The sequence below is a fragment of the Melopsittacus undulatus genome, chromosome 9, assembly GCF_012275295.1.
Source record: "Melopsittacus undulatus isolate bMelUnd1 chromosome 9, bMelUnd1.mat.Z, whole genome shotgun sequence".
In the NCBI taxonomy this organism is placed as follows: domain Eukaryota; kingdom Metazoa; phylum Chordata; class Aves; order Psittaciformes; family Psittaculidae; genus Melopsittacus; species Melopsittacus undulatus.
In genome coordinates, this window is record NC_047535.1 from 18,404,831 (window position 1) to 18,430,330 (window position 25,500).

At 40.6% G+C, this 25,500-nt stretch overlaps 2 protein-coding genes across 5 annotated transcripts in view; one reads left to right on the forward strand and one right to left on the reverse strand.

Moving 5' to 3' along the window:
• Positions 1–3,273, reverse strand: part of AQP9 (aquaporin 9) — a 31,885-nt gene extending 28,612 nt beyond the window's left edge. The window contains exons 1-2 of one of the 2 annotated variants that reach the window (XM_005145912.3): positions 3,112–3,273; positions 2,707–2,835 (exon numbers count right to left, since the gene is read on the reverse strand). In XM_005145912.3, coding sequence (XP_005145969.1) covers positions 2,707–2,808 — 102 coding nt within the window. In that variant the 5' untranslated portion in view covers positions 2,809–2,835; positions 3,112–3,273. Of the gene's footprint in view, positions 1–2,555; positions 2,615–2,706; positions 3,067–3,111 lie in introns of those variants that run through there. The other variant, XM_005145913.4, reaches the window with a different exon arrangement.
• An 8,677-nt stretch (positions 3,274–11,950) lies between these two features.
• The window catches only part of ALDH1A2 (aldehyde dehydrogenase 1 family member A2), a 54,906-nt gene continuing 41,356 nt past the window's right edge, over positions 11,951–25,500 (forward strand). The window contains exon 1 of one of the 3 annotated variants that reach the window (XM_031046162.1): positions 11,951–11,995. Coding sequence is in view for 1 of the 3 variants with exons in the window: in XM_005145910.3 (XP_005145967.1) it covers positions 14,438–14,554 (117 nt within the window). In the remaining 2 variants the exon portion in view is untranslated. Of the gene's footprint in view, positions 11,996–13,469; positions 13,582–14,337; positions 14,555–25,500 lie in introns of those variants that run through there. The other 2 variants (XM_034066269.1, XM_005145910.3) reach the window with 2 other exon arrangements.

Sequence of the window (25,500 nt, forward strand, 5' to 3'; positions counted from 1 at the left end):
AGTGTTTCTCATTGAACCCTCAGGGGTTGAAGCCAGGTGCTTTGGTAAGCAGAAAGAGAGAATCACACACATTATCTGTATTGTCAGGTTGTGTAGTGCAAGCAGCTGGTTCAGATAACCTCACTGACGTCTCAGGAGGGATTACTTGGGAGCATCTCTATTCTGATCCACTGAAATGAGTATCCATTAATGGTCAGTACATTTGCTTTATTCTGGATCTCACCTTCCACTTTAGTTTCTTTTGAAAATAATTCAGTTTATGTGCTCTGAAACCATGCTGCAAGGCACGCCACAGCATATTAAGTAGGGATGACCAAGAAATGTTACCCAAACTGTATACCCACTGACTTTCTCCAGGCTTGTTGTCTCAAGTCTGTTTAAGATAGCAGGCAGAGTCCTTCTCACCCACAGCTGAAGGCTTGAAGTTTGCCTCAAGTGACTGATTTCATTTTCTAGATATCCTGAAATTAATCTTAAAGTTTCTACGTTTTCCGGTTTGGGGCAATAATGTTGCAAGGTTTGAGTTTCCAAAGATGGCAGTTCAAGCTCTACTCAACATCACAGACCACATGCTATTAACAGTATGTGGTCTGTGATGTTTTTCTCCAGAAAAAAATGGAAATAGGTGATTTGGAGGACAGAATTACACCCAGTTGATTTCCAGAGGTGCTAGGTTGGTGGCAAAATTGGGTATGGTCAGTTAGCATTGACTTCCAGATAAATTCTGTTGGTAATAGAAAGGCTCATCCTTGCCTCGCTCCCTGTCATGGGTGCTCCCCACAGGCTATAAAACCCATCACAGTGACATAAAATGGATTTCAGCAAAGATTTGATTCAACTGTGCTGTAAGCTGTGGACTCTGGTCTCACTTTCACTTTGTAACAGGAATAAGACATAGTAATAGGATGGTGGAAGAAAATTACCACTTCTTTTGCATACACAGTATCTGTTTTTCAAGCATTTCTGCTCTCTGACTTACCAGGTGCCCTTTTCATTAGCTCCAATCTAAGTTAAGGGTTTAATATTTATCTGTTCTTAAAGCGAAACTACTTGCTAGCTGACAGAGCCTGAAAGCAATAGCAGTAAATAACAGCAGAAAAGTCAGTTCATTCACAATAAATGTTTTGTACTGCCACTAACTTGTGCAGTCAACATAAATTGAGATACCCAAGCACTGAAAAAGTTGCCATTTAGTCCATGTGAGGCTCTTTGTTTTAAGCCAAGGTTGAAACAGGAAAGGGTAAAACAGAATTGAGAAACTCAGATTGTCAACAATTTTATAGCTTCATTTTTTACTACATCTGTGTCATGAATATGCTAGAAAATGAGCTTTGGGTTTGCATTTCCTTCTAGTCTTGTGCAGCAGGACATCAAATAATAGCATTTGTGGTCTAATCTGTACTTTGATATGTTTTCTTTACTTGCTTAATTGTATTAATGGACAGAGGAGGATGATCTTGCGTTGAGGACAGAGTACTGGAAGTCAGGTGGTCTGGGTTATATTCAGAGTTCTGCTGCAGGCTTCCTGTGCAGTCTGCTGTAATCAGGTTTGCTAATATATCAAATGAACATAATGACATTCCCCCCCCTTACCAGGGTGTTGTGACACTTAATTCATTAATGTTTGTAAAGTGCTTTGTTCTCCTTGCTTCTAAATGTGCTCCTTACTGTAATGATGTCTTATGGATGGTATTAAAATTGAGAATAATGTTACTTCAGTGCCTCTGCACTTCAGTTGGCTGAAGTGTAGTAAAGACCATTATTTTAATGTATTTTATGAGGTACTGAAATTTCTTAGATTACTTACTTGAAATTTAGCTAAAACATAGTTACAGTTGTAAAATACACTGTCAGTGCTATGCCTGCTTCTTTTTATTTCCTTTTTCCTCTCACTATGAAATATTTAGCAATAAGCAACACTGTTTCGTTCAGACTGAAAGGAGGAAGAAAGAGTTTGGCATAAATACTCTAGCTGCTCGACTTCCAGCTCTGCTACTGAATCTGCTCTCTGCCCTGGTAAATCACAGGGAAAAGCTCTGTGTCCCATTGCAAAACACACAGAAAAATTGAGCAAGAAATTAAGTAAAAATAAATCTGAGTATATGAAAATGAGGGATTTCGGTATTTACCTAAACCATAGCTGTACTACAGGACCAGGCAATTTATGTAGTACAGTTAAACCAAAAAACCTCTGAATGTTTGGCAGTGCAACTTCCAATAAATTCACTGCAAATCACACAGTTAAATTTCTATATTGCATGGGAAAATAACTTGGCTGAAATTCTTTTAATGTGAAATACAGTACATTTGTTAAAGCACATGGAAGTTGTGCACAGAACTGGAACTAGAATAAACTGCTGAGCTTTTTCAAACAAAAGCAAGAATATTATTAACATTCATTGTGCGTATTCTGATTTTTCACAATGTGGTAGCTCACTGAAATTTTGTTCCTAGATGAAATCAAATGCTTATTAGATAATTATAATAAATAAAGCTATCCGTTTTTAATAGCCAGTGGTAATTACATCAGATGAAGAAAGGAATTACAAACTTACCATAAATAGAAGCAGTTCATTCAAGGCTGTACAATGTTTGTCAGGCAGTAACCACGCTGCTGGTACAGTAGAAGAAAAAGCATACATGTCCCCTTACAAGCACTGCCCAGCATTAGATTGGTAGGAAGAAAGGAAAGCAGCTGACACTTACTATCAGTATAAAAGTTCCCAGGAATTCTGAGAGGGCTTCTTTAACCAAGCTGTTCTTGAAGGCAAATTTCTCCTTTAAACTCCTTTTGCTTTTCCGGCTCATTTTGGCTTCCTCTATTGCTCTGGTGCCCTAGTTACAAACACACACAAATTTTGTTCTGTGTTTGTCCCTGCTTCAGCTGAACTTTGACACTTATATATTGAAATATGAGATTTCATCTTGCACAGCCAGTGAAATCATCTGACTGCAGGCATTGACAGAACCAACTCAACATGCCCTAACAATTCAGCATGAGTTTTCCATCCTGTGTCTTCTCTGAGTACTTCTGTTTTTACTGGCTTGATAATACCAGTAAGTTCACAACAGAACTCTTCTTTTTTTCATGAAGAATGGATTAATCATTACCTTTCCTGCTTTCCGGTAAAAATGAATAAAATGTTGTTCCTGTCACCTTGATCAAAAAGAAAGGCAAAAAGAGGAATCACAAATTCAGACACCAAAATATGGTTGAAAATTTCCCTCTGACCTAGATTGGGTTTTAAACCATGCTCTTATTGGCTGCCCAAAACCTTTTCAAGGAGAGGTTGTGAAAGAGTGAATGCTTCTGAGAATGCTGTGCTCTAGCCTGTAAACAAACGCTTCTATCTTGTCACTTCTGAGGAATTTCAATGAGTAATGAGGAATCTTACCTTGGCATAGTATGTTGAAGTTGCGTATCTACCCACAACCCTCTTTTCAGATTAAATGCCTTGCTCTCTAGTGACCCATCCTGTTTACAGAAGAGCAATGAGGCAGAATAAATTAGGAGCATTTAATGAAATCTCCTTCAGTCCAGTGGCTCCCTATAATGCAGTATAGGCAAGTGAGGCACTATATGTCTCCAATATGTTTAGCTTAAAAGTGCATAAGTGCTATAGTATGAAGCATGATAATATTCCATGATCTTAAGACGTGAAGTTGCTGAATATACCAAAGAATCAGACCTTCTAGAAAAAAAAAATAGTCTCTCAAATGTTTTGTATGGTTTATCAGATGTGATACTGACTTGACTGACTTGCCATCTGGGTGATTTTTGTTGTTTTTGTCATTTGACTTGACACCAAAATCTTAGCCTAGTTTTGGTACATTGTTTTGGCATGTGTTGTAGGTGCTCAGTGCCTTGGTTTCTATGCACCCTTTTTCTCTTTGGTGGTAAATATATTCAGGTCTGTCAGTACTGGTGTCTGCTGTGAACAGGCTGGAGCTCTACAGGACTGGGCAAATGGGTTCACTTCTGTTACCCCATCAGTGCTCTTCCTTGCCTCCAACTAGGACCTGATGTATGTTCCCTACATTCACCACCAGTTCCATTTCTTTACCATCCAGTTCACCCCACCACCCAATTTTAATCCTTAATCACTCCTCTGTGTCCCTCTACTCACCTTTCTCTGCCTCCACATTTAAGTACTGCCCTGCCTTTGGTGACTGAGAAAATGATGGCTTTGTGGCAAGCAAAGCTGATGAATTATGAGATGACTCTGTCTACACCAGTTCTGCATGAGCCAGGTGAGCACCTGTGCAGCAGCAGGCATGCTCTGGGGCAGGAGTGCTACAGGTCCTGCCTGTAGTGCAAGTCAGCGCTTGCACAAACAGCTGAGAGCTGCATCTGGGAAGACCCTGAAAATAGCTTGTGTGCAGTGCTTTGAAAACCTTTACCCTACACCACTGCAAAACAAAGATATTATTCAGGATGTTAATTGTCACAGCATGCTAAAGTATATGTTTATTATGTCCATGAGAGAAGTCTTTCAGAATTATGTATACAGTAGGGCTGAGAGAGGATGTTAGGGAGGCCATTCATTACAGCAGGAATGAGATAAACCACTTCCTCTCTTCCAGGAAAATGATGAATATATAAATATGCTTATAAAAGCAATTTTTAGTTGTATGTCTGTAGCAGTTCTTTCTTTTGTGCAGACGCAGGTCTCTCTCACACAGTAGTATGGAGATACCTCTTCGTTTAGTTTCATAACAGGTGTGAAGGCATTAGTGCTACTTTTCAACTAACAATAGGGCAATAACATGTCAGAGACACAAAGCTTTACTCATTTGTCCAGATCATGTTAGCTTCCTTACAACAGTTGGCTTTAAACGGTTGAGAATAGGCACAAATACACATATTTTACATTTGCTTTCTTCAGATTTTCTTCAATGCTTTATTGAAATTGTACAATTTAACTCCACTAATAAGAAGCATGATGCTAAGTTAGAACAAAGGTCTTTCTCATTTTCATAATCAGATTCAAACAGATGCTGTATGAAAGTATAGGACATAGTACATAGGGGATGATCGCTCCCTTGGTAAATCCTTCCAGCTTTTGCCAATTGTCAATTTATAGTTTCTGCTACACTTTGGAACCATTTTCAAATAGAAAAGGGGACAGAACAGGAAATTTTAATTAAGTTTCTTCTTTTATTGTATTCAGAAAGAGGTTCTCAAGACATTTCCCAAATCTAACAAATGTGTACCTAGCATTACAAGAAAGATGAAATGTAAATATGAACACCATGAAAGCTTTGTCCTTAATTACTAGCCCATATGATCCATGCTCTGTGTTACTGCCTTTTAGTCACATGCAATGGACCACCTGGTTTAACAATGGAAAGAAAATACACTGTGATTACTGTTTTCTACTGATCTTACCTGGGCCCCTCTCCCAGAGTCATAAGGGTAAGGACAGTGGCAGTGCCACCCATAAACATCGACAGCTGTGTTTACTGAGGGAAGAAAATGCAGACGTTCTTCAAAAATTGAAGTTTATGTAAGCAAGGAGCATAGGAAGAGGATAAGGTCTGTCAAATGCAGAACCACAACAGAGCTGACCAAAAAGGTTTAAAAATTTTGCCAAGAATGCGGAAGAAATACTATAAACTGTTTTCAGAATCTATCACTAGAGGAGTCCTGCAAGAAAGTAGGTGAAGCATCAGAGGCTGAAAATGTAGAGGAAGTGTTCAAGGTGCTTAACTCCACAGCTAAAAAGCTAGAATAAGTATTTGCCTTGCTAAAGAACCAAACGTTAGGTGGGCTGAGGGTGAGGAACTGTCCTAAAGTGAATTGTCAATAAGAAAGACTTTAAGAGAAAATGGTAAGTTAAACAGTATTCAGTTGCTGGAGCTGTGTAGTGTTTCCACCAAGGATTCAAATGTTCAGCTACTGAAGTGCTAGTGCCAGTGGGTTGTTTTTTGCTGAACCTGATCCTAATGCCAGCAAAAAAGAACATGGGAAACATACCACTGATCCACTGGTGTTTCAGAAGAGCCCTCCAGGGGCGATCATGGATGCTACAAGATGGTCAATATGACTTCTATGCCAGGAAAATTAGAGGAGCAAATCATTAAGACACACAGATAAAGCTCTGTAGAAACATCCAATGGATTCTGTTAAGGGAGATTGTGCCTCACAAATCTATTGGTATCCTGTACAGACATTAAAAAGCATGCTGATGATATTGCTCATGCTTGAACATGTGATAAGTGTAACCTTAGACTGCAAAACTAAGACCCTTGGGACCCTTACCCAAAGGCTGTCTGGACTGAACTATTTCTTCTCTTGCCTATATTCAAGCAGAGCAGGAATTCACACAGTGTATCTAACCTAACCATTTTTACAGTAATCTCTCTTATAGAAATAGCAAAGTAGAGAAATATGCATATAGCTCCCACAGTTTAAATCCCATGGGTAGCAGTATATACTGTACAAAATTTTTAATAGCACATTATTCAGAGTATCACATAAATTGTTATTACTGATGTAATAAAACCTAAACCAACACAGCTGGAGAGACCAAGGCTATAAATATACCATTTATTTTTTTGCATTGTAATAATATGGGCCAAGTTATTTTTCAGCTTAAATCTGCTGATTTTAAGCTTAAATCTGCCCAATTTTGAATTGGGCAAATTCTGAATGTGTACATCTACTTATAATAGACATCCCTGGTCAAATTCCTTTACTTAATTTACATTTTCTTACAGAAACTGTTGCATGGTCCTTAAAGGATGTTCTCTGGCTTATGGAGTGATGCTGCTGCTGGAGGCCTCAAAAAAAAAAGAAACAGGTAAGAAAGACCTGAACACACTGTAATTCAGTGTTCTAAACTTTTTGAGTACGTTAACCCCCCTATTTCTTCAGTTCTTGTGTTTTCTGATCATCCCTCTGTCTCTTCTGTAGTCTGTGGTGAAAAACTGCTCATAGGGGCAAACATTTGCAACATGCAGCTTGGAGAGCACACTTTGGAGGGCAGGCAAGATGACCCTTGAGAATTTCTTTGTTCTTTCTTCTCTGTGATTTCAGTGTTACAATAAAACACTTCAGATCATGAATATTGATCAAAACCACACCACATACGTATGTTCCAAGCTTTTTGCCAGTGATCTTTTAAGGCCCATTTCAGAGCTTCTTGAAGTCCACTGTTGCTGACACTGATTTCAGGGAGAATTAAATTGGGCATTTTCTAAAGCAGGACCCAAAACTTTTCTTGATTGGCTGGGCACATTATTGGGCCTCAGTGTATAACTGATGTTACTACATGTGTATATATATTGCCTATAGTTATATAACTGAGGATAGTAAATTGTCAGTATGTAACATGGGCCCTGAGAGTTTCCAAGCCAGTTTAATCTCCATGATAGCCACTCTGGCATAGTGGGGCACAGATAACATTCCACACCAAAGAGCTGCAGGACAGGACTGTCAGTGCTGGCAAAACGTGAATGTATTAGAGAAGTGCAGTACAGATGTTGCAGGCACCAGTGTTATGTGCTGGGCTACATTCTGCTTCCTTCTGAACGTGCTGGGTATTGCTCTAGTATAAACTTATCTGGTAGGTTACAGTATGGGCATGTCTGACTTTCTGAATGCATCTCGAAAAAGATTGCTCCAGTACAAGAATTCTATTTTAAGGAACAGATCAATTTTGTACAGGCAAATGCTTTGGTGCAGCCAGTTCCCTGTTTTTTTCTCTGTGTATTCCCTCTTCTCAAACAGTTAATGTACACAAGTAGTGAATGTAAGGGAGGATTACTGATAGCATGTTCTTTTTAAAATAACTCCTTCCTTTTACAAATTCCTTAAAAAAGTTCTCAAAATAGAGGTAAAAATTTTAAATTCAGCTTTGCTATTAAAAGATATCTTGGTAAATATATCTTTGCAGAGTGGAGAAAACCTCAAAGTATATCCAACAGGCTTTGCAGTGATTGAAGCCCTATTGTTTTCTTAACCCAAGTGGGGTAGATTATCAAAACCTTTCATCTTCCTACAGGGCACAGATTCCCTATAGCAATGAGACTTATGGCTACCTGTAGTGTTGTGAAGAGCAGGAGATCTGAACCTACCTAATTAATAAAAGAAATTTAACATGAAAGCCAAAGATAATGACAGATTTGACTCTGCTGATAGGTAAAGTATCAGTGTTTGGCAAACAGAGGTAGCTGAACAGGACAGCTGATTTGTGGTTCTGAAACCTGTTTACCATCAGAAAGGTGACAGTTTCCTGTATCTCACCAACCCACCTCCCTGCAGCTGTCTCCCACTGACATAGCCCCCTAAGGATGCCATCCAGTCACATTTTGAGTCTCTGTTGAAGAAGTATTTGCTGTGAGAGCTGTTGTTCCTGGTGCTCTGTCCCCTCTCTCCTACAAGAGTACATTTTGCCTCCATGCTCCACTCATCCTTTGTCCTTTAGTAGATGAGGTGCCAGTCTGCATGGTTTTCGTTCTTTTAATTCCATTCAATTTAATTTAATTTCATTTAAACCTTTAAATGTTTAAATTCTCTGTCTTTCCAGAAACATAAGCTTTACTTCCTCTTACATACTAAACACTAACTATATAGATACTAAATTTATCTCAGGCTCATGTACAAGGATATGGGATTACTAGGTCCAGTTCCTTAGAGCTCACCAGTGAAGATTTTTTAATCAAAATACCCTGTTCTGAGGTTCACAGCAGACCCTTTACAGGGTGTACTTAGGAGCAGACCCAGGCAGCAATCTTCTTTTACTTCTGTGTGGTATCTATATTCATGAAGGTAATGAAGCTATTAATTGAATATGTAAGTTCAGGTAATTAAATATAAGACTTATTTCTTTAGTTTAAAGGGTAACAATAAAAAATTTAAACTTGCAAACTAAATTACACATTTAGTGATGATAAATGTGATCTAGAAAGTGCAATATTCCAATATGAATTAGTTAATTGCATCCATTCATTAGATGGTATACATTAGCAGGTCAATCCATTTGAGGCTTGATGTGTTTTACAAATAATAAATTCAAACAGGTAAATTGAAGAGAAATTCAAAATAGAAAGACTTTTTATATATTTAAATTCAGAATAGAATGTCCACAACCAAGAGCATATTGCCTTCAGTTAAGGGCACACATTCTTTACAGCTGTCTCCTGAGGCAGTGCCACTCACTGCCATGCATACTCTGCAGGAGAAGACGGGTGCCGTTTTGCAGAGGCTGGGTTAAACCACCCCACTCATAGCTGTGAGTTTCTGTGTATTGCTGTGTGTCACTGTGTGCAGCGTGGAGACCAGCCAAGGAGCAGCGTTGAGCTGGATGGTCTCAGGAAGCCTCCGACTAAAGGAGTGGTACCTCTGGCTCACTCCATACATGGCAAAACCAGCCTTCTGCACAACAGCCTAGTAGTGACATGGTGCATTTCAACTGGCTACTTAACCTGTAATACTAACTTTTAAAACCAACCCAAGTATAAAGTGGGTCAAACTCTCAGTCTTTCCAAGCATATTCACTTGATCACTGTCACTGGAGTATTTGTGGCTTCCTTAAATCCTTAAATTTGAGTTTTAATTTAGGACTGAATTAACCATAGCAGCAATCAACACTTCTACTGGGTATAAAATGGCCAATATCACAGGTAAAAAACTTATCCATTTGACTAATTTTTAGGGAAAATTATGTTAAATGAAGTTCATGGATGTTCAGTAATAAAAATAGGCTTTCTTGTTATCAGCATTTATTAAATTTTTTTTGTTAAAGGTAATGTAGAAATATGGAGAATAAAAGTAGATTTTCTTTTGTTTCTTTAGAGCTTAAAATATATCCAGACTTAATCATTAATAAGATTTATAATAGTGAGACAATCAATTCACTGTGATATTTGAAAAATGTCTGATATAATATTTTATAGGATAATCACAGTATTGGGGTGTTGCTTTACATATAATATTGCTTATGTGTATAACAGTATTTTTACATTGTATATATAAAACATCTGTCTGGAGCAAGGACTGATACCATCCTGCACACAATTCAAGGGCCATAATTCTTAAGAGATTTCAAACAGTGAGCCTCTTTCAAATGACCAGGCTTAGAGACATTTAGAGAATTGATTCAATTAACCTAGAGGGAAAAAGTGCTATAATGTGTGATTTATGTTTGCAGATAAATTAAAATACAAGTATCTCCTGAAGAGCATTTGCTGCCATCATGGTCAGTAATGAAAATAGAAGGCAATTAAAATTGGACACCTGAGGCTTGAAGCTTTTACTGTCCATATTGGAAAATGAAGTTGAGATTTTGTAAGTGGAAATCTGAGCTGAAAAATAACTTAGAGGAAGTTTCTTTTCAGTCCCTATTTTTCTTCCAAAAGTGGTTTCTAAAGCACATAAGAAATAGGAACACATTTACTGAGGCAGGAGGCAAAGGATACAGAAGAGTGGGCTCTCTCAATCAACACTGAATTTGTATGAGGACCCGGGGATATCCTTGCTAAATGGCAGTGGGCTAGCTGAGAGAAATATATATATATAAAAGAAATTATGGGTCAGATTGAACTAATTTTAGGGCAGGTTTTGAAGCTGATCTTGAAATTCATCACTGGAAGTGTCTGACAGAATTATGTGACTCACTTCATGTGTGTGACAAAGTGCTTGGACTCAGGAGCTCACTACAGAGCATAAGAAATGATCACAGATTTGAAGCAGCAAGAGTGAAGAGCTCTATGCATTTACATGGTGTATCAGAATACACTTTGGCACAACTTCTCTGCCCAGAAGAGCTATGTGAGATACAAATAGTTTCACCCTATTCTCTTAGTGCTACAACTTCCTTTAGGCAATGGGGACACAGTAGTGTAGAGCAGAAAAATACCAGTACTCCAAGCAGGAATGCCTTGCTTACATCTGTATTGTCTTCAAAATCACAACCGTGTCTTTTGCACCCTCTCTAGCTACCAAAGGTCCTGCTTCCATCAGACATTGTTTGTATAAGCAATGTCTAGGTCCTTGTCTGTAAATAATAACAGTTGCTGAGGGTGAGTTGAGAAACTGAGACCTGTGAGTGAAACAAAGGTATTTCTTCAAATCATGCATTCAGATTGATCTAAATGTAAGAATAACACTCTTCCAGAATGATTGTGATCTTGGCTTATATACTAGCCTAAATTCTAATACTAAAGTAAGGAACAATTGCTTGGTTGTTCTTAATTTTTTTTACAGCTATTTCCTCACAAAGTATGAAGGCAGTAATATCTTTGCCATTACAATCTGAAATTGAACATATTTGTTTCCTGATTCGCTAAGTAGGAGTTTAATTAAACCCATTCAAGTGAGTGAAAATAAAGCCAGTTTGACTCAATTGCCAGTCAATACAGTATTAACAATTCACAAAAAAACCCAAACAAAACAGAACAAAACAACCCCCAAACCAACCAGGAACTACAGGAGTGCAATAAGTGGTTTCTCTGTTGTACATTGGTGTTTAGGGACCGCAGAACTAGGGCTGAACCTGGGGTGTTGTTCCTGTTCTTTCTCTTCTTAGCAACTGTCGGACTCACTTTTTTAATTTCACAAATCAATTAGTTTACTTCTGTATTCACTGTTATTGCTGAGGTATTGTCCTAATGTCCAAGGGACGTCATCCCTCCCACAAAGAAATTGCACTAAATATCATTCACTTGCAGGATTTGAAGCCATGACTCGATTTGCTATCATAAAGTAGGCAGAGTAGTGCTGAATCACTGAAGCAGCTCAGCAAACTGGACACACTAGTGTGACCAGCATAGTGTTACAGACCTCATTCCTAAGTCTGTTCAGTTAAGTTACTGTTGTACTTAATGATAACTCACTTGTAGTCTTTGTGCTAAGGCCTCCATCATTGTCTTCCAGGATGGTGGAAGAGGAACTGCGGTTGGCCACTTGATGTCAGGAAGACACAGCAGCATGGCTGGCATGTTCTCCTGGGGAGCGCCCTGAGGCTCGCTGTAAACCAGGAGCCTGCGAACAGTAAGTGCAGTGCTGTTCTCCACTGGGGCATGCCAATGAGGTAGTGAATAACCCAACCATAGTCGGCTCTGAGTGCTTTTGCAAACTGAATTGCTTTTAGATGCAAGAGGAATGTGGTTTGTACGGCAAGTAGTTGATGGGAGGTTGCCTAAGCAGCTCCAGATTATGTGGATTTGAACTGCATCTCCACATGCACTGGAATCCCTTCTCACCAAAATCTCCTGAACCTTACTGACTTGATTCAGTAATGAAGCTGTTACCGGGTTTCCTCATTCTTGAGTCTGGTTGAAACTCAGTCATTTTCTAAAGAAGCACATCCCCAGGCTGATTTATTTTAAAAAAGCTTTCAGAAGGTGTCACCCCCATGATGAAATGCTGGGTCTGTGTTGCCAGGGTGCCATTAAAAATTGAATTTCTGCCATTTAAAAGTCTCACTCATCCCCAGTGTCACAGTTCGACAGTTCTGCTGTCAATGTCTGTAATGTCGCATTACACACGGGACTGTGGATCCATTTCCTGTCGGGGGAAATGGAAAAAAAGAGATGAAAAATGAGAGAGCAAAACCTGCAGCCTCCTTCATTACTGTGCTGGAGGTACACAGAGGTGTTTAACCCTCAAAACAACTTAAATGGCGCTCTGTATGTTGTGCTGTCTTTCTGGGCACAAGCAACCTTTGTCCCATGCTCTCTTGAGTTCAAACACTCAAGAGAACACTGGGACAGGCTTTTCGGTTGCCCACAAGCTTGTAAAACACAGAACAAGGAATATCTATGGAATCAACAAACTGATATTTAGCAAAATCAAAATATGGCCCTTTCCCATTGTTTACTCTTGGCTGGGTCAAAAGAAAGTCTTGTGGTGTATTTGTTGTTGCTCTGTTTTGCCAGCCTTAGACAGCTGTAACTTTGGTGTCTTTTCCTTGTTTATCTGTCTGCGATGATGTTGGGAGTGTTTGAATCCGTAAGCAGAACCTTACTGGCTCTCTGCGGTTTCTGTCAGCAAGTTTTGACCGGGGGAGTGCAGGGCTTTGTCCATGAATTCCTGATGTTCCTCAGCCCAGCCAGGGAACGAGCTCCCGCCACGAGACAGTGAGTGGTGGCTCCAGCTTGTGTTTGGCTGCTGACCCGCAGTAACCCACTGCAGGACGGTGCCCAGCCTCTTGCATCAGTTGGCCTCCTCCTACCAGGGCCCCCTAGAAATAATGGCTGGGAACGGGTGGCTGTTGCTTGAGCAACTGATTCTGCCCTTTGGGCCTCTTCCTTTTGCAAAGCACTTTGAAGAGGGGAGACCGCCCGAGCCGGGCCGCGGGCCCTGCCCCTGCTCCTGTCTCCCGGCCGCGTTCTTTCCCGAAACCGGCCTGGAAGCAGCAGCGCCCCCGGGCGCCCCCGCTGCAGGAGTCCCGCGCTCTGGGCTGCCCGGCTCGGGAGCGCGCTCTGCGGGCAGGCGCCAGGCGGGACCGCGCGGCGGGGGCAGCCCCGCGGCATGGCCGGGCGCGAGGCGAAGGCCCCTGCAGTAGCGTTGGGCGGCGGAGGTCGCGCGGCCGGCAGGGGGCAGCAGGCGGACGGGGATGGCGCCGCCGCGGGCAGGTAGGGCTGCCTCGGGGGGAGGGGGTGTGCGCGCTGCCGTGGCTGCCAGCGGGGACGCGCGGGCGCTGCGGTGTCAGCTGCGGCCAAAGGAGGAGCGGGGCGGCCGGGGAGCAGTGGGCGCGGCTGGAGGGGACAGGGGAGGGCAGCGCCGCCGCCAGGTGCTGGTCGGGGGGCGGCGGGAGGCAGCCGGGGAGCGGGGTCGGACGCGCTGTCCGCAGGCGGGGGCTTCGCCCCACCGGACCCGTGCCCTCGCCGCTCCTCGGGCTGGGACCTGTGAGGGGCCGCCCGGCCCCCCCGGCTGTGCAGCGGCTCCGCGCCACGGGCCGCGCTGGGAGGCAGTGTCGCTGCCGGCTCTCCTCCCCCCAGGCCCCGCTGGTGCTTCCCGAGTGTTGTCCAGACTCCCCCCGCGGCGAGGGCTCCTCACGGGATGCCCCGGTCGGGGCGGCGCGGGGCCGGGTCTGTCCTCTCCCGGACTCGGCGCCTCCCCGCCGGCCCGCAGCAGATGGGGGGAGGACACAGAGGTTTTGGCGGCCCCCGCTCCCCGCCCGCACGGACCGGGTTCCCCAGGCCCGCTCCCTGAGCGCGGCTCCCCGCGGGCGGCGGGGGAATCCCCACGCGGGGGCTGAGGGGCGCCGCGGCTGCGCCGCTCTGCACTAGGTAGGACGGACCTGCCCCCCTGCCTCTGCCCTCATGTCCAATAAGAAGAGACCCGGCTTGACACCTGCCTATATACAGAGGAGGAGAGCAACATCTTCAGCGCCGGTCTTTGGAGGGGGGGGTGGGGGCACCAACCCAAAACACATCAGATCGGAGCGGGGGGCTCAGTGGTACTATATAACCCCCCCCCCCCGAGACTATGACTTCCAGTAAAATTGAGATGCCAGGGGAGGTGAAGGCAGATCCTGCAGCTCTGATGGCATCTCTGCATCTGCTGCCTTCTCCCACTCTCAACCTTGAAATCAAATACACCAAGGTAAGTTGTGTTCGTTTGTTCTGGCAGGGAAGTTCATGGCTTTCCCTCCAGAGGAGGGATTTTACTAAAATCAGTTTTGTTCTGCCCTACCCAACTTGACTGTAGAGATTAAAAACTACTAAAAGGCTGCTTGAATCTGTTAATAAAGGAAATGGATTCTTAGCCCCGTAATATCTGAAAAACCACTGGATAATAGAAAAGCAAATTAGATCTGCTGGGACTGGCTTTGCCACTTCTCTTTAAATGCAGTATCTTCTACAGAGCTGTTGGGGTTTCTTTTCAGTGCAAAATCAGTATTTCCCAAGTACATTTCAGTGGCATTTGATGCACTTCAGAGGAAGTTACTGTGCATACCTGTATGTCTCAATCAGAAAATAAAAATGTTTTCTTTCTTCAATTACCCTGTGTGCCCAAGGGACTCCTTTTCAGTTCCTGGAGGATTTCTAATACTACCAGGTTGTTACAGCACTGAAACAGATCTCTAACTTCTGTGATGCTTGAATACACCCTTGAACAATATTGCAACAGGGCATATTTTTCCTGCTAACCTTTAAGGCTAATTTTTATAAAGAGAAGGTTATGAACAAACTCATTGGGTCAGTGTAGAAAAATGTGCTGGTTTTCTATGGTGTATTGTGGGACTAAATTGTGTTTGTTAATTAAAATGGACTTTAAGAGTAGTCATTGGTTTGTAAATGCAATCTGAATTTTTAAATTTGTTTCTCTATTTTAGACCCTTGCATCTTTAGTGTCTTTAGTTAAAGCCTGCTTTCGTTTCTGTTGGAGAAGTTTCAGATATATTGTATAAACAGATTACAATGTGTCAGACAGACTTTGTTTCTAATTACTGAGTAACTTAATAGGAAAATAAGCACATCAGCACTGGAAAAAGGTGATAACATTTTTATCTACTAGAAATACAACTTCAGAAGCTTTAAAGCTGATAGCAAACTCATTTTGGCTGATGTGTATTTTTTCCCTCTGTATCATCACTTTAAAAGCTTTTCATCTTTTCTCTTTTTTTTTCAAGCGGGTGCCAAAACCAATTTGTCCTCTAATTTGTTACAGCAATTCCATGTTCTAGAAGAATGTTCCGAGGAAAGTGAACTCTTTTAGGTTTTATTACGTTTCAGCACAAACTGCAATATGCAGATTAAAATATGCATAATGTTTCTTGAATATAATTTCTTTGAAAATGGTTTAAATCGGGAATGGAGTTATTTGATGTTGTGTGGTGTTACACTTTGGAAGGAGACATACTGTGTAAACAGTGTTCATTGCTGGTTTCAGTGTGAGTTGTGCTTCAGGAGCATTTGGTCTATACTCGAGAGTAGTATCACAGTCAGTTTGTACAGTAACTGTGCTTGCGTTTCTCTGTTCAAGTAATAGAATTGGTTCTAAAAACCTTGGTAAAAGATAACTCATCAGCAGTCACATTTTCTGATCTCTGAGAATGTAAGCTGCATAGAAACCTTTAATAATTCAGAATATATAGTGCCATCATCTCCAAAATATACAAGATGTTACACATTTTATACTAATGAAACAAATAAAGTTATTTTATTTCAATATTAAGTCAAAAACAACAGCAGCAAGATTCCTCTGAGCTTGGTTTTGAGATATCGCAAAAATAACTCCTGGTTGCTTTTGAGAGAAATTTGGTTTAGGACAGGTATCAAATATTTCACTTTGCCGACTCCTCTGTCTCTGTTTTTCTGTCTCTCTCTTCCCTCCTTTTTCTCTGCAGGAAATACAAGTGATTTATAGATAATTGGAGTCTTCGGCTTGGAGTCTTGTCTTGGGCAGGACTTTTATCCAGGATCCACTTTCCCACCTATTACAAAGAAAAACAATCAAAAATGAAATAATGGATTGTAACTTGATTCTTTCTTTTGGGGGGAGTGGTCACTTCATGTCTTAAATGACAAACAACTTCCATAAACAATAAATAACATTAGACTAAAGCACTTAAGCAAAAAAAACCCTCCAACAACCCCGAACCTTGTAAAATCAGACATCTGTAACCATTCCTAGAGCCTCTCTCCTGCTTGTTAGCTGAGAATTTTAAATACACAGCCAGGACTCAGAATGCTCAAACTCTTGACTACAGCTGTCTCTGAATGTAAAATCTTAACCATTTGGGAGTTAATTCTATATGAAAAATAGAGGTACCTGTGAACACTTGAACTGAGTGAAGTAATTTTAAAATATGTTTTTTCCAATTAAATTCCATTTATGGAATTCTGAAATTACAAAATGGTTTTGTTAGGACAGAGAATGTTAAAATTCCATGAAATGAGATTTATTAAAGATTTGTCATGTGTGAAACAGAAATGAAGAAAAAGTAGCTGTACTATTCATTAATCTTGAAAATACTCCATTATCTGTGGGACTGCTGTGAGAGCACAACCACCACCTGTGTAATTTTCATTTGTTCGATTATTCGGCACAATTACTGAAACTTGTGAAACATTCCTCTGGTAGTTAGTGATGTGAGCAGAAAACCGTGTGTGTTCAGCCCTTCTGATCTGTACACCTGATGGAGCCACAGAGGTGATGTAGTTTGTCAGTGGTCAGAAACAATACATTTGGTGATAAAAATTGTTTCTATGTAAGATGTGCAGCAGTATCTATTGTGACTGCAGTACTGGGCTTTGCTGCTTTAAAAAAACAATCATTGAAAATGTTTTTCCCAACTTTTTAATACCTTGGCATGGTCTCTGTGAAAAATAAAGAGTGTTGGATATGTGTGATAAGAATTGGTGGACAGGATGTGAACCAGACATGAAGATGAGTGTTCAAGCACACAGGGTTAAGTTTTTTTTGTGAGGCTGGCAAGTACTAAAACTGCTACATGCAAGATTGCCTCTTTTTTTCATTGGAATAACTCTAACTCTCTACTTCTTAACATTAACTTTTACGGAAGGGTTGCATCTACAGAACAGAGCATCTTCCAGTATTGCATGGAATTAGGTTATTCTGCAGCCCTGTGGCACAGCAAGCCCTCCTTCAGGATTGTCAGGACTGTGTTGGCGGTGCTGTGCTTTATGTCTTAGCAAGCATGAACGTGGGAAGGGGATCCAGCTCTCTCTCTGACAAGTCTGACTTCTGCAGGTGTCACCTTGATGCCAGGAACTCTCAGAATGGGCTGCTCCAGGTCTATCAGATGGGTGAGATAAGCTGTAGCATGATACCCTGTAAGGATACATTGTTAGCATGTTTTGTCCAGGAAACACACTCCTGAGCTGATGGCTCTGTGAACCTGATAGATTCTGTGAGGATTCTCAGCTTAGTATTACATTGATGCCTTCCTCCTTGATGCTCTTACAAAACTCCATTCTCCCTCCTGAGACCTGGTGCTCTCTCAAGTGTATGACAGTAGATGTGGAATCAGCCTTTTGCAGCGTTTTCCTCCTGCTGTCTCTGTTTGAGGGGCTACAGGTGTTTCCACAGGATGTAGCTATCCTTCCTTTGTTATGGCATAATCAAATCTGCATTACAAAGTATTTTCATAGTGGTTTTAGTAAGTCACATTGACTTCAAAAGACAGCTTGGTTTAAAACAAGGACCCTAGGGCTCTGTCCTGTGCTAGCTGTGCCTCTAAATCATGTAACTGAGTGAACAAACATTTTCAGTTTGCATCATGTTGGGGACATTAATCCAGATGGATATTTTGTTTCTTGCATGCCAACTGATTTAAGTCTGAGAATGAATTCAAGCATTGCAGTCGAGAGCTTTTTATGAAGAGGTGCTCTAAAGGGGTGAAGTTACAGCGCTGTGGCAGTGAAATGTACAGGAATGTTTCTGTCAGAAGAGCCTGTGAATTGACTGACAACAGTGGGTTTTGTCCTGTATAAAAGCATTTGCCTCTACTCAGACTTCATAAAAGCAAGTCAGTCTAAAATCAAATCAAGTCTAAACTCAGACCAGGTAAACTACCCAGCACTACAACAGAAAACTGTATACAGCAAAGTGCACGAAGTGCAGGCAAACTCTTCTGGGTAGACAAGAACCAACAAACACATTTCAAATTCTCATTATAAGTTTTTGGGCTTGAAGTGTTTTGTTATTAAGTAAGTTTCTGTATTTTCATTCTCATTGTGCTTTCTTGGCATTAATGCTGCAGAATGCTATTACGAAGTCTTTTCACTAAAATTTCCAGCATGTATTTTCCAGATAAAATTCTAGACTGACATTAACATAGGAGGCAGGAAATCTATTTTATTTAGAATAACATGCAGAATCTATGTGAGTTTTTGACAAGCTTTGCAAAACTCAGGTAAGTGATGAATACATACTATTTCCCATCTCTTTCCCTGAGTGAGCTCACTACTTTAATGCCTTCTGAAGTTAGATTCAGTGGCTGACAGTTGAAGAACTCAGTGAACCTTTTGGGTCAGCTCAGTGAGCGCTGTCCAGTTACAGAAGATGGGCACAGAAAATCAGAGATGTTTGCATGAAGAGCAGACAAAGAGAACAGCTACTTTTCCCCTTTACGGAACACTTCAGCATCTGATGCAGACACGGTATGTCCCTCTGTATCACCACGTATGACGTTTTAGGGTATATACTGTATTTAGATTTATTGCTGTTCAAATCTACAGTTGAATTCTAGTGTATTCATACTTTGTGGTTAGTATTATAATCTATTAGCCCACATAGCAATTGTGAACTATTTATGCACTTCTTTCCAATAACAGCCTGAATATAAGATCCTTTCCCCCCAGACCTTTAAGGTCTTCAACAGAAACCCAATGTAACCAGTTTTTGCATGAGGGATCAAGAAACAATTGTAGTATTATGTGTATTAAGTCCCCTGTCTTTGCTTACTCTGCTGCTTATAACTATGTTAATTCAAAAGCATTAAAAATATTGAATCTACCAGGCTGAAACTGGCAAGAGCTAGGTAACTGCTGCAGATAACTGCTGCATTACAGAGTAGGTAACAGTTGGAGCAGTAACCTCTCACAGTGCTGAATTTTTAGGGAAAGACTTAATTTTTAGGGAAAATGCAAACTGCTTTAATACATCAGGCCGTATGATACTATAGTGATGGGTAGGGGGAAATTTCCTCTCCTTGTCTGGTTTGTAAGGTTAGATGATACACTGAAAGACAAGAGCTGTACAATTAGCGTTTTTCTCATCTTTGCAAAAATGTGTATGATTTCAAGTATTCAGATACAAAAGATGCATATAATTGTTTGCACACCAAAAGCAGAAGGTCAGTAATAATCAGAGCATTTGCGCAAATTGAAGAGCAGCCAAATTAGTACTGCTGCTCTGAAGCAAAGAGAGCAGAAATGTGGATATGGATCCCTACTTTCTGATGATGGATAGGTCCCAGTTTTGGATGCTCTCCATATTTGGCTGTCCCTGGAAAGAGGCTCATATTCTCTCCTATTGGGTAATTCACTTGGAAGTATTTATGATGCCTGAGAGACATCAATTTGATAGCCCAGTGGGCAGGACACTCACGAGGAGAAGTACAATTCACATCTTAGCTCCAGGAATACTCATGACAGAGCAAGGATTTGTTCCAAGATCTATGGCTATTGACCCTGACTATCAAGTTGTGATAATGTGTCTTGAACACACACTTCCATTTTGACAAAAAAATTAATTCCCCTTCTTTAAATCTCTATTCCATTCTGTCCTTCAGAAACCTCTCCCACAGAAGTTCACCAGTCCTGGTACATTTCTATATCAAGCCTCTCTCTTGATGTGTCCACATTTTCTGATAAATCCCAACAGCCCATAATTCTTGATAATCTCTGCTCAGATTGTTCATTTCCCTGTCCATGCAAGATTATTCCCAACAGACCTTAAGGGGCTCTGCCAGTGTGAAGTTGTTCACTGCCGTAAACGGCTTTGGTTTTGGGAGCACCACACAATGGAACCACTGTATCCATTTGTCTTCTCTTCTTTACAATGCACATTAAGAGTTGCCTTCAATAAGGTGTCCATAGACGCTACATGTCGCCAGGGACATAGAAGGATCTAAAAGTAATTTGAACCCTTCCTTCCAACAAGTTTTGCTTTGCATTTACTATCCTTGGCAAATTTCATCACCCTTGAGTTGCCCAAATGCTTTTTAACTTCAGTCCTGGTGCTATTCAGTACTCAGGTCAGCCTGAATATTTTTATCTGCAAACTATGTACCTTACTATTAATGATCTGCAAAAGCAGGTGAACCAAGATATCGATTGCTAGGCTCAGTAATGAAGGGGCACTTTGCTATTAACCTCTTTCCAGGGAGAATTATCCATTTATTTCCAGTCTTTTTATCTTATCTCTTAACCACTTTTTAATCCATGGCAGGACTTTATCTTTCACCATATGGTTACTAACTTTCCTTAATAGCCTCTTGCTAAGGACTTTATCATCAAAAGCCTTTTTAAAGTCTAAATAAATTATATCCACTGATTAATCTCGGCTCCTCATTTGACTAACTATCTTCCAAGGAATCTCACAGGTTTACAGAGATAATTGACAAAAGATGAGATCAGTGGTCCATATCGTAAATTCTTAGTCAGATTCTGCATAAAATCACATTCTTCTTTTACAGTTTTGCAGCTAAGCCTGAGCTGTAACTTTGTGCTATTTGTTTTCTGGAAATTGTTTCATTTTCTCCACTTCTAAAAACCCACAACTTTTTAACTGTTTGTTTGGGGTTGGTTTTTGTCAGTTTGTTGGGTTTCTTAAGAACAGAGCTCACTCTGTGAAACAAGAAACCAAAACATCAACTTCAGTTCAGCTGAAAAAGTTGTCAGATGAAAAATGCATTTATGCAGAGACAACATTGTAAGGCAGTTATGAGCACAGGTTGTGTAAAGGTTTAAAGAAACTTTGGAAAGTTGCAGGTCTATGCAGTCCTCTACTGAGGAATCCTCAGACAAGCATTGGTGTCCGTACTCAAGCACAAACAAGTGCATAAATAGCTATGTGAAGACTTAGTAATAAGCATTACATGGAGAAAGGTGAAATCTAAAACATGATTGCCATCTAAGGGTCCAGTGTTCATTACTTTTGTGCTTACTCAGATGAATAAGAGGTATTCCCATTCAGTCTGCAAACACCTTGTTGGGTTTTCCCCAAAACACAAATTCCATATTTCAGAACTTGTCTAAAAACATACTTGTACTGACCAGCATCTCTTGTTACTTTTAATAGCAGTCTACCTTTGTGAAATGAATGTCACACATCAATTTTAAGTTATGCAGTATAACTAAGCTTTAGGAGCACTTCATTACTAAAAGTATGATCTGTGAAGCCACATCAAAGAGTTACTGTGATAGCATTGCTGAGATAGACTCCAACTGACAAAGAAAAAAAGGGCTTCATACTTGCTCACTTGAAGTCAGTTCCTTCCCCAGCAAGCCCAGTGAACTAGATTTTTACCTTATGGCTTGAAACATAATACATTCCAGCTTTGCTAGACTGAAGTGGGAAAAACATCCACATCAAATTCTGTGACCCAAATGAGAATGTTTAAGGTCAGCTCAATGTCAGCTGACCTTAGCTGGAGATTAAAACACAAGGACCGCACTGGCCACTAAAGTATATACACCTTAATCTGTGAGGGATTCGTAGGTAATGAAGGTGTTGAATTGAACTCAGAATCTAAAGGGATATCAGTGGGACAGCTGTACAGAGGCCTGCAGCAGGTGTTGTGGTTATAGAAAGGTTATACTTTGTTGATTTCCATGTGGATTTCCAGTATGCCCCAATATAAAATAAGTGAGTTGCAAAAATCCATTTGGAAAGCCATGAAGATGTAGGAAGTGTTTGTTACATAGAAGAACAGGCTGCAGCCTATTTGCTGAACTCAGATGAGCAGAGGATGCCAGGGAGGCACTGTCCTCTAGTTATCTAGCAGTGATTACACAAAATCCCTTAGTTCTGACCCAGAAACTATCAGAAAGTGCTTTCCCCTACAAAAATTCCAAACGTGTTTGTTTGCACACGTAAAGGCTTCCTTCTAAAGTGAGACTAATTAGCAAAACTATTTATTATTTCAGGTATATACAGGTACTATTTAACTGGCACGTAAAAAGTGATTTTACCCACTTGTGACTAGATCAGCATGACTTAAATTTGGCCTCCTAGAGCTTGTCAGAGCCTCAGCTCTACATTTCATCTGAAATAGATCTCACCAACTGGAAGTTCCTTCCAGGTCTGTGCTATGGCATGCTTCAGTGGGAAAGCCACCACTTAATACTTCATTATCATCACCCACCACCCTGGTATATCCTTAGTGGCTTTTGAGCAATTCCTGATGCTTCAGCTTTTGAAAACTGGAAGAACTGAGATGCATTAGCATTTGGGATTTCTTTCAGGGATGTTATTTCAGCTCTTTGCAGCACAGCTGGGACTGGAGCACCCTTGTCTTGGACATGGCCTTTAAATGATCTTCAGTGGACTGTTGGTGTTAGGTTTCTGGTAAAAGATGATTCCCTAGAATAAGTATTTTACCTGCTATCTTCTATGGTTAGCACCAGTGGCTCTGCTTTTCTTCCCTTCGCCCTACAACACATACCAAATTTTGGCCAGAAATTTAATCTACTTTGGTACAGCCAAATTAAGATCCCCTCAAATGAGCTGCCACCTCTAGAAACACCTTCAGTCCTCCTTCTGTACCTTTCATAGCCAGGTTGGTTTTGGAATCCACTGACTCTCCCACAGCTTATATATACTTATTTATTTAACTTAGGCTTCTCTGGGCTGTTTTAATTGTGTTACCTTCTTGGTATTTTTCTTCAGAATATTTAGTAGCAATTTTTGTTTTTTTGTGTTTCTCTGCCTCTTAAAGTTAGCACTTTGTTCCTTTTTTGCCTGTATTTCTTTCTGTATCTTCCTGCTTAGCCACCCCATGTATTTTCTTGGTTGTGCTTCCCAGTTTTAGCCTTGGGAATGCAAATCTTCTTCGATTCTTTCACATTATTGAGCCTCCATGCTGATTCTGTGGATTTTAATTTCCTAGCTTCAAGCAGGGAGTTTCTAAGTTACTTCCTCTCTTAAAAAAAATCGCTTCTTGAAGTTTAGTATCCCAGAGAGTAGGGCTTCTTCATATGTTTCTTGCCTGCAATGAAGTTGAATTTATTTATGTGGTAACCACTTCTCAGGGGTTCAGAGACAATTATTAGTCCTTGACAGGACTGCGTCAAATGTTCATTAGTTTGGGATACAGAAAACTCTATGTTCCTTCGACACTATCTTAGTGCAGCTCTCACCGGCCTATTATGCAATTACTTCTGCACCAGTCTTATTATCTTCATGTTCTTTTTCCACTTCAGTACCACTTCAGTGTCATTTTAGCTGCTCTTATCCGGAAGTCAGTACTTCACTCCTGCTATTATGCTTCATGAACTGGACTGCCTCTATATCTGTGGGTTTGAATTATCTGTTTTGTTTCTCTTCCAAGAAACAACCATGCAATTCCTTGCACACAGAGCTATTTGCCCCTCTCTGTGGCCTGACTTTTCCTCTCTGCGTAGCTTGCACCTAGAAATCATGGTATGCCTCTGAAAATTCTCATACCCTTATGTTCAAAAAATGCTGGGTTTTTTTCTGTGATACAGTCCAGCTCACCCACACTGAGATTTCTTATGCTGGTTTACAGGCACTTGTACTTTTATTTCATAGCTCATGAAAATTGTGATTGGGTTAGCTGAAAAACCCTGTAGTCTTTTCAGCTCAACCAGTAAAGCACTTCCCATGACACTGAACCTCACTCTTATTCACTTACTGTGAGTGTAAAAAGTCCTTAAAATAGAAACTAAGTTATAAGCTGGCTTTAATATTTCTTTATACTCTCAAATTGATTTGAGAAGGCATTTATGTAATTGCCAGTTGGATACATAGATCTATTTATTTTTCCTTTTATGGAACCATTTTGGTTTTGGAAACATATTTAGAATTTATTTTAAATGTTCTTTGCATCATGCATAAAAGCACTGTCCTGATTCCACTGGGTGTTTTCAAAACTTACCAGTATACCATAACATACACATTTTACACTTGCTTAAGTGGGTTTTTTCAGCTGTAACAGAAATAGTTGAAGTTTATTCTCAAGTAGTTAGAAATTGCCAAGAAATTACCACCTGCCTTTCCAAATCAAGGGCTGTTTTCTTTTTTTATTGCCTCATTTCTTCAGTTGGGATGTGTGATGGTAGCAGTGCTGTACTGGAATGGCCTGCACCAACTTTGGGAAACATGCACGTGTGTTTTTGAGGATGTCTAGCTAAGCCTTCACCCCCTTTTCCATCATTGCTTGCTGTTTTGCTGATCTTCCTCTTTTTGTCCTTATCACACTTTCGTTACCACAGCTACTTAATGGTCTCTTCTGTCTTTTGTGACATCTATGTGATGCTGTTTTGCTGGAGATGAGAATCAAGCTCTGCTTTTTCACTTGTTCATCTGAAATTGTGATATTGACTAACGCTAAATGGGCTAGTTGTGCTGATGATGACTTAGTCTTGGTGGTCCAACCCTTTGACAGACTTTAAAATCCATTTGCTACATTACTAAAGACATTTTTAGCTAGCATCACTCAACTGCAAGTGTTAATATTCTGCTCCTTCTATTGAAGCTTTTAGCAAGCATTAATTGATTCAGTCTCATGGTAAAACTGGTGACAAGGCTCCTTCACAGATGGGGGAGTTTAAATTTGTGGGAGTGCAACCATGACTAACTCAGACCGTAGGTCAGTGTCAGAGGCAGGATCTCTTGCTAAACCAGCCAGACTACTAGAAGATAAGCCCTCTTTTTCTGTACATACTATTCTGTGAAATTGAAATACAGATGAATTTCAGAGCCAGTGTCTACACATGGGTGCGTGTCTATGATTTTGTATGGTATTCATTGCACACTTTTCTGTGCACTCACCTATACATGCACACAGTATAGATTAAAAGATCCCTTTCTTTGTGCTCTTTACTCTCTTTGTG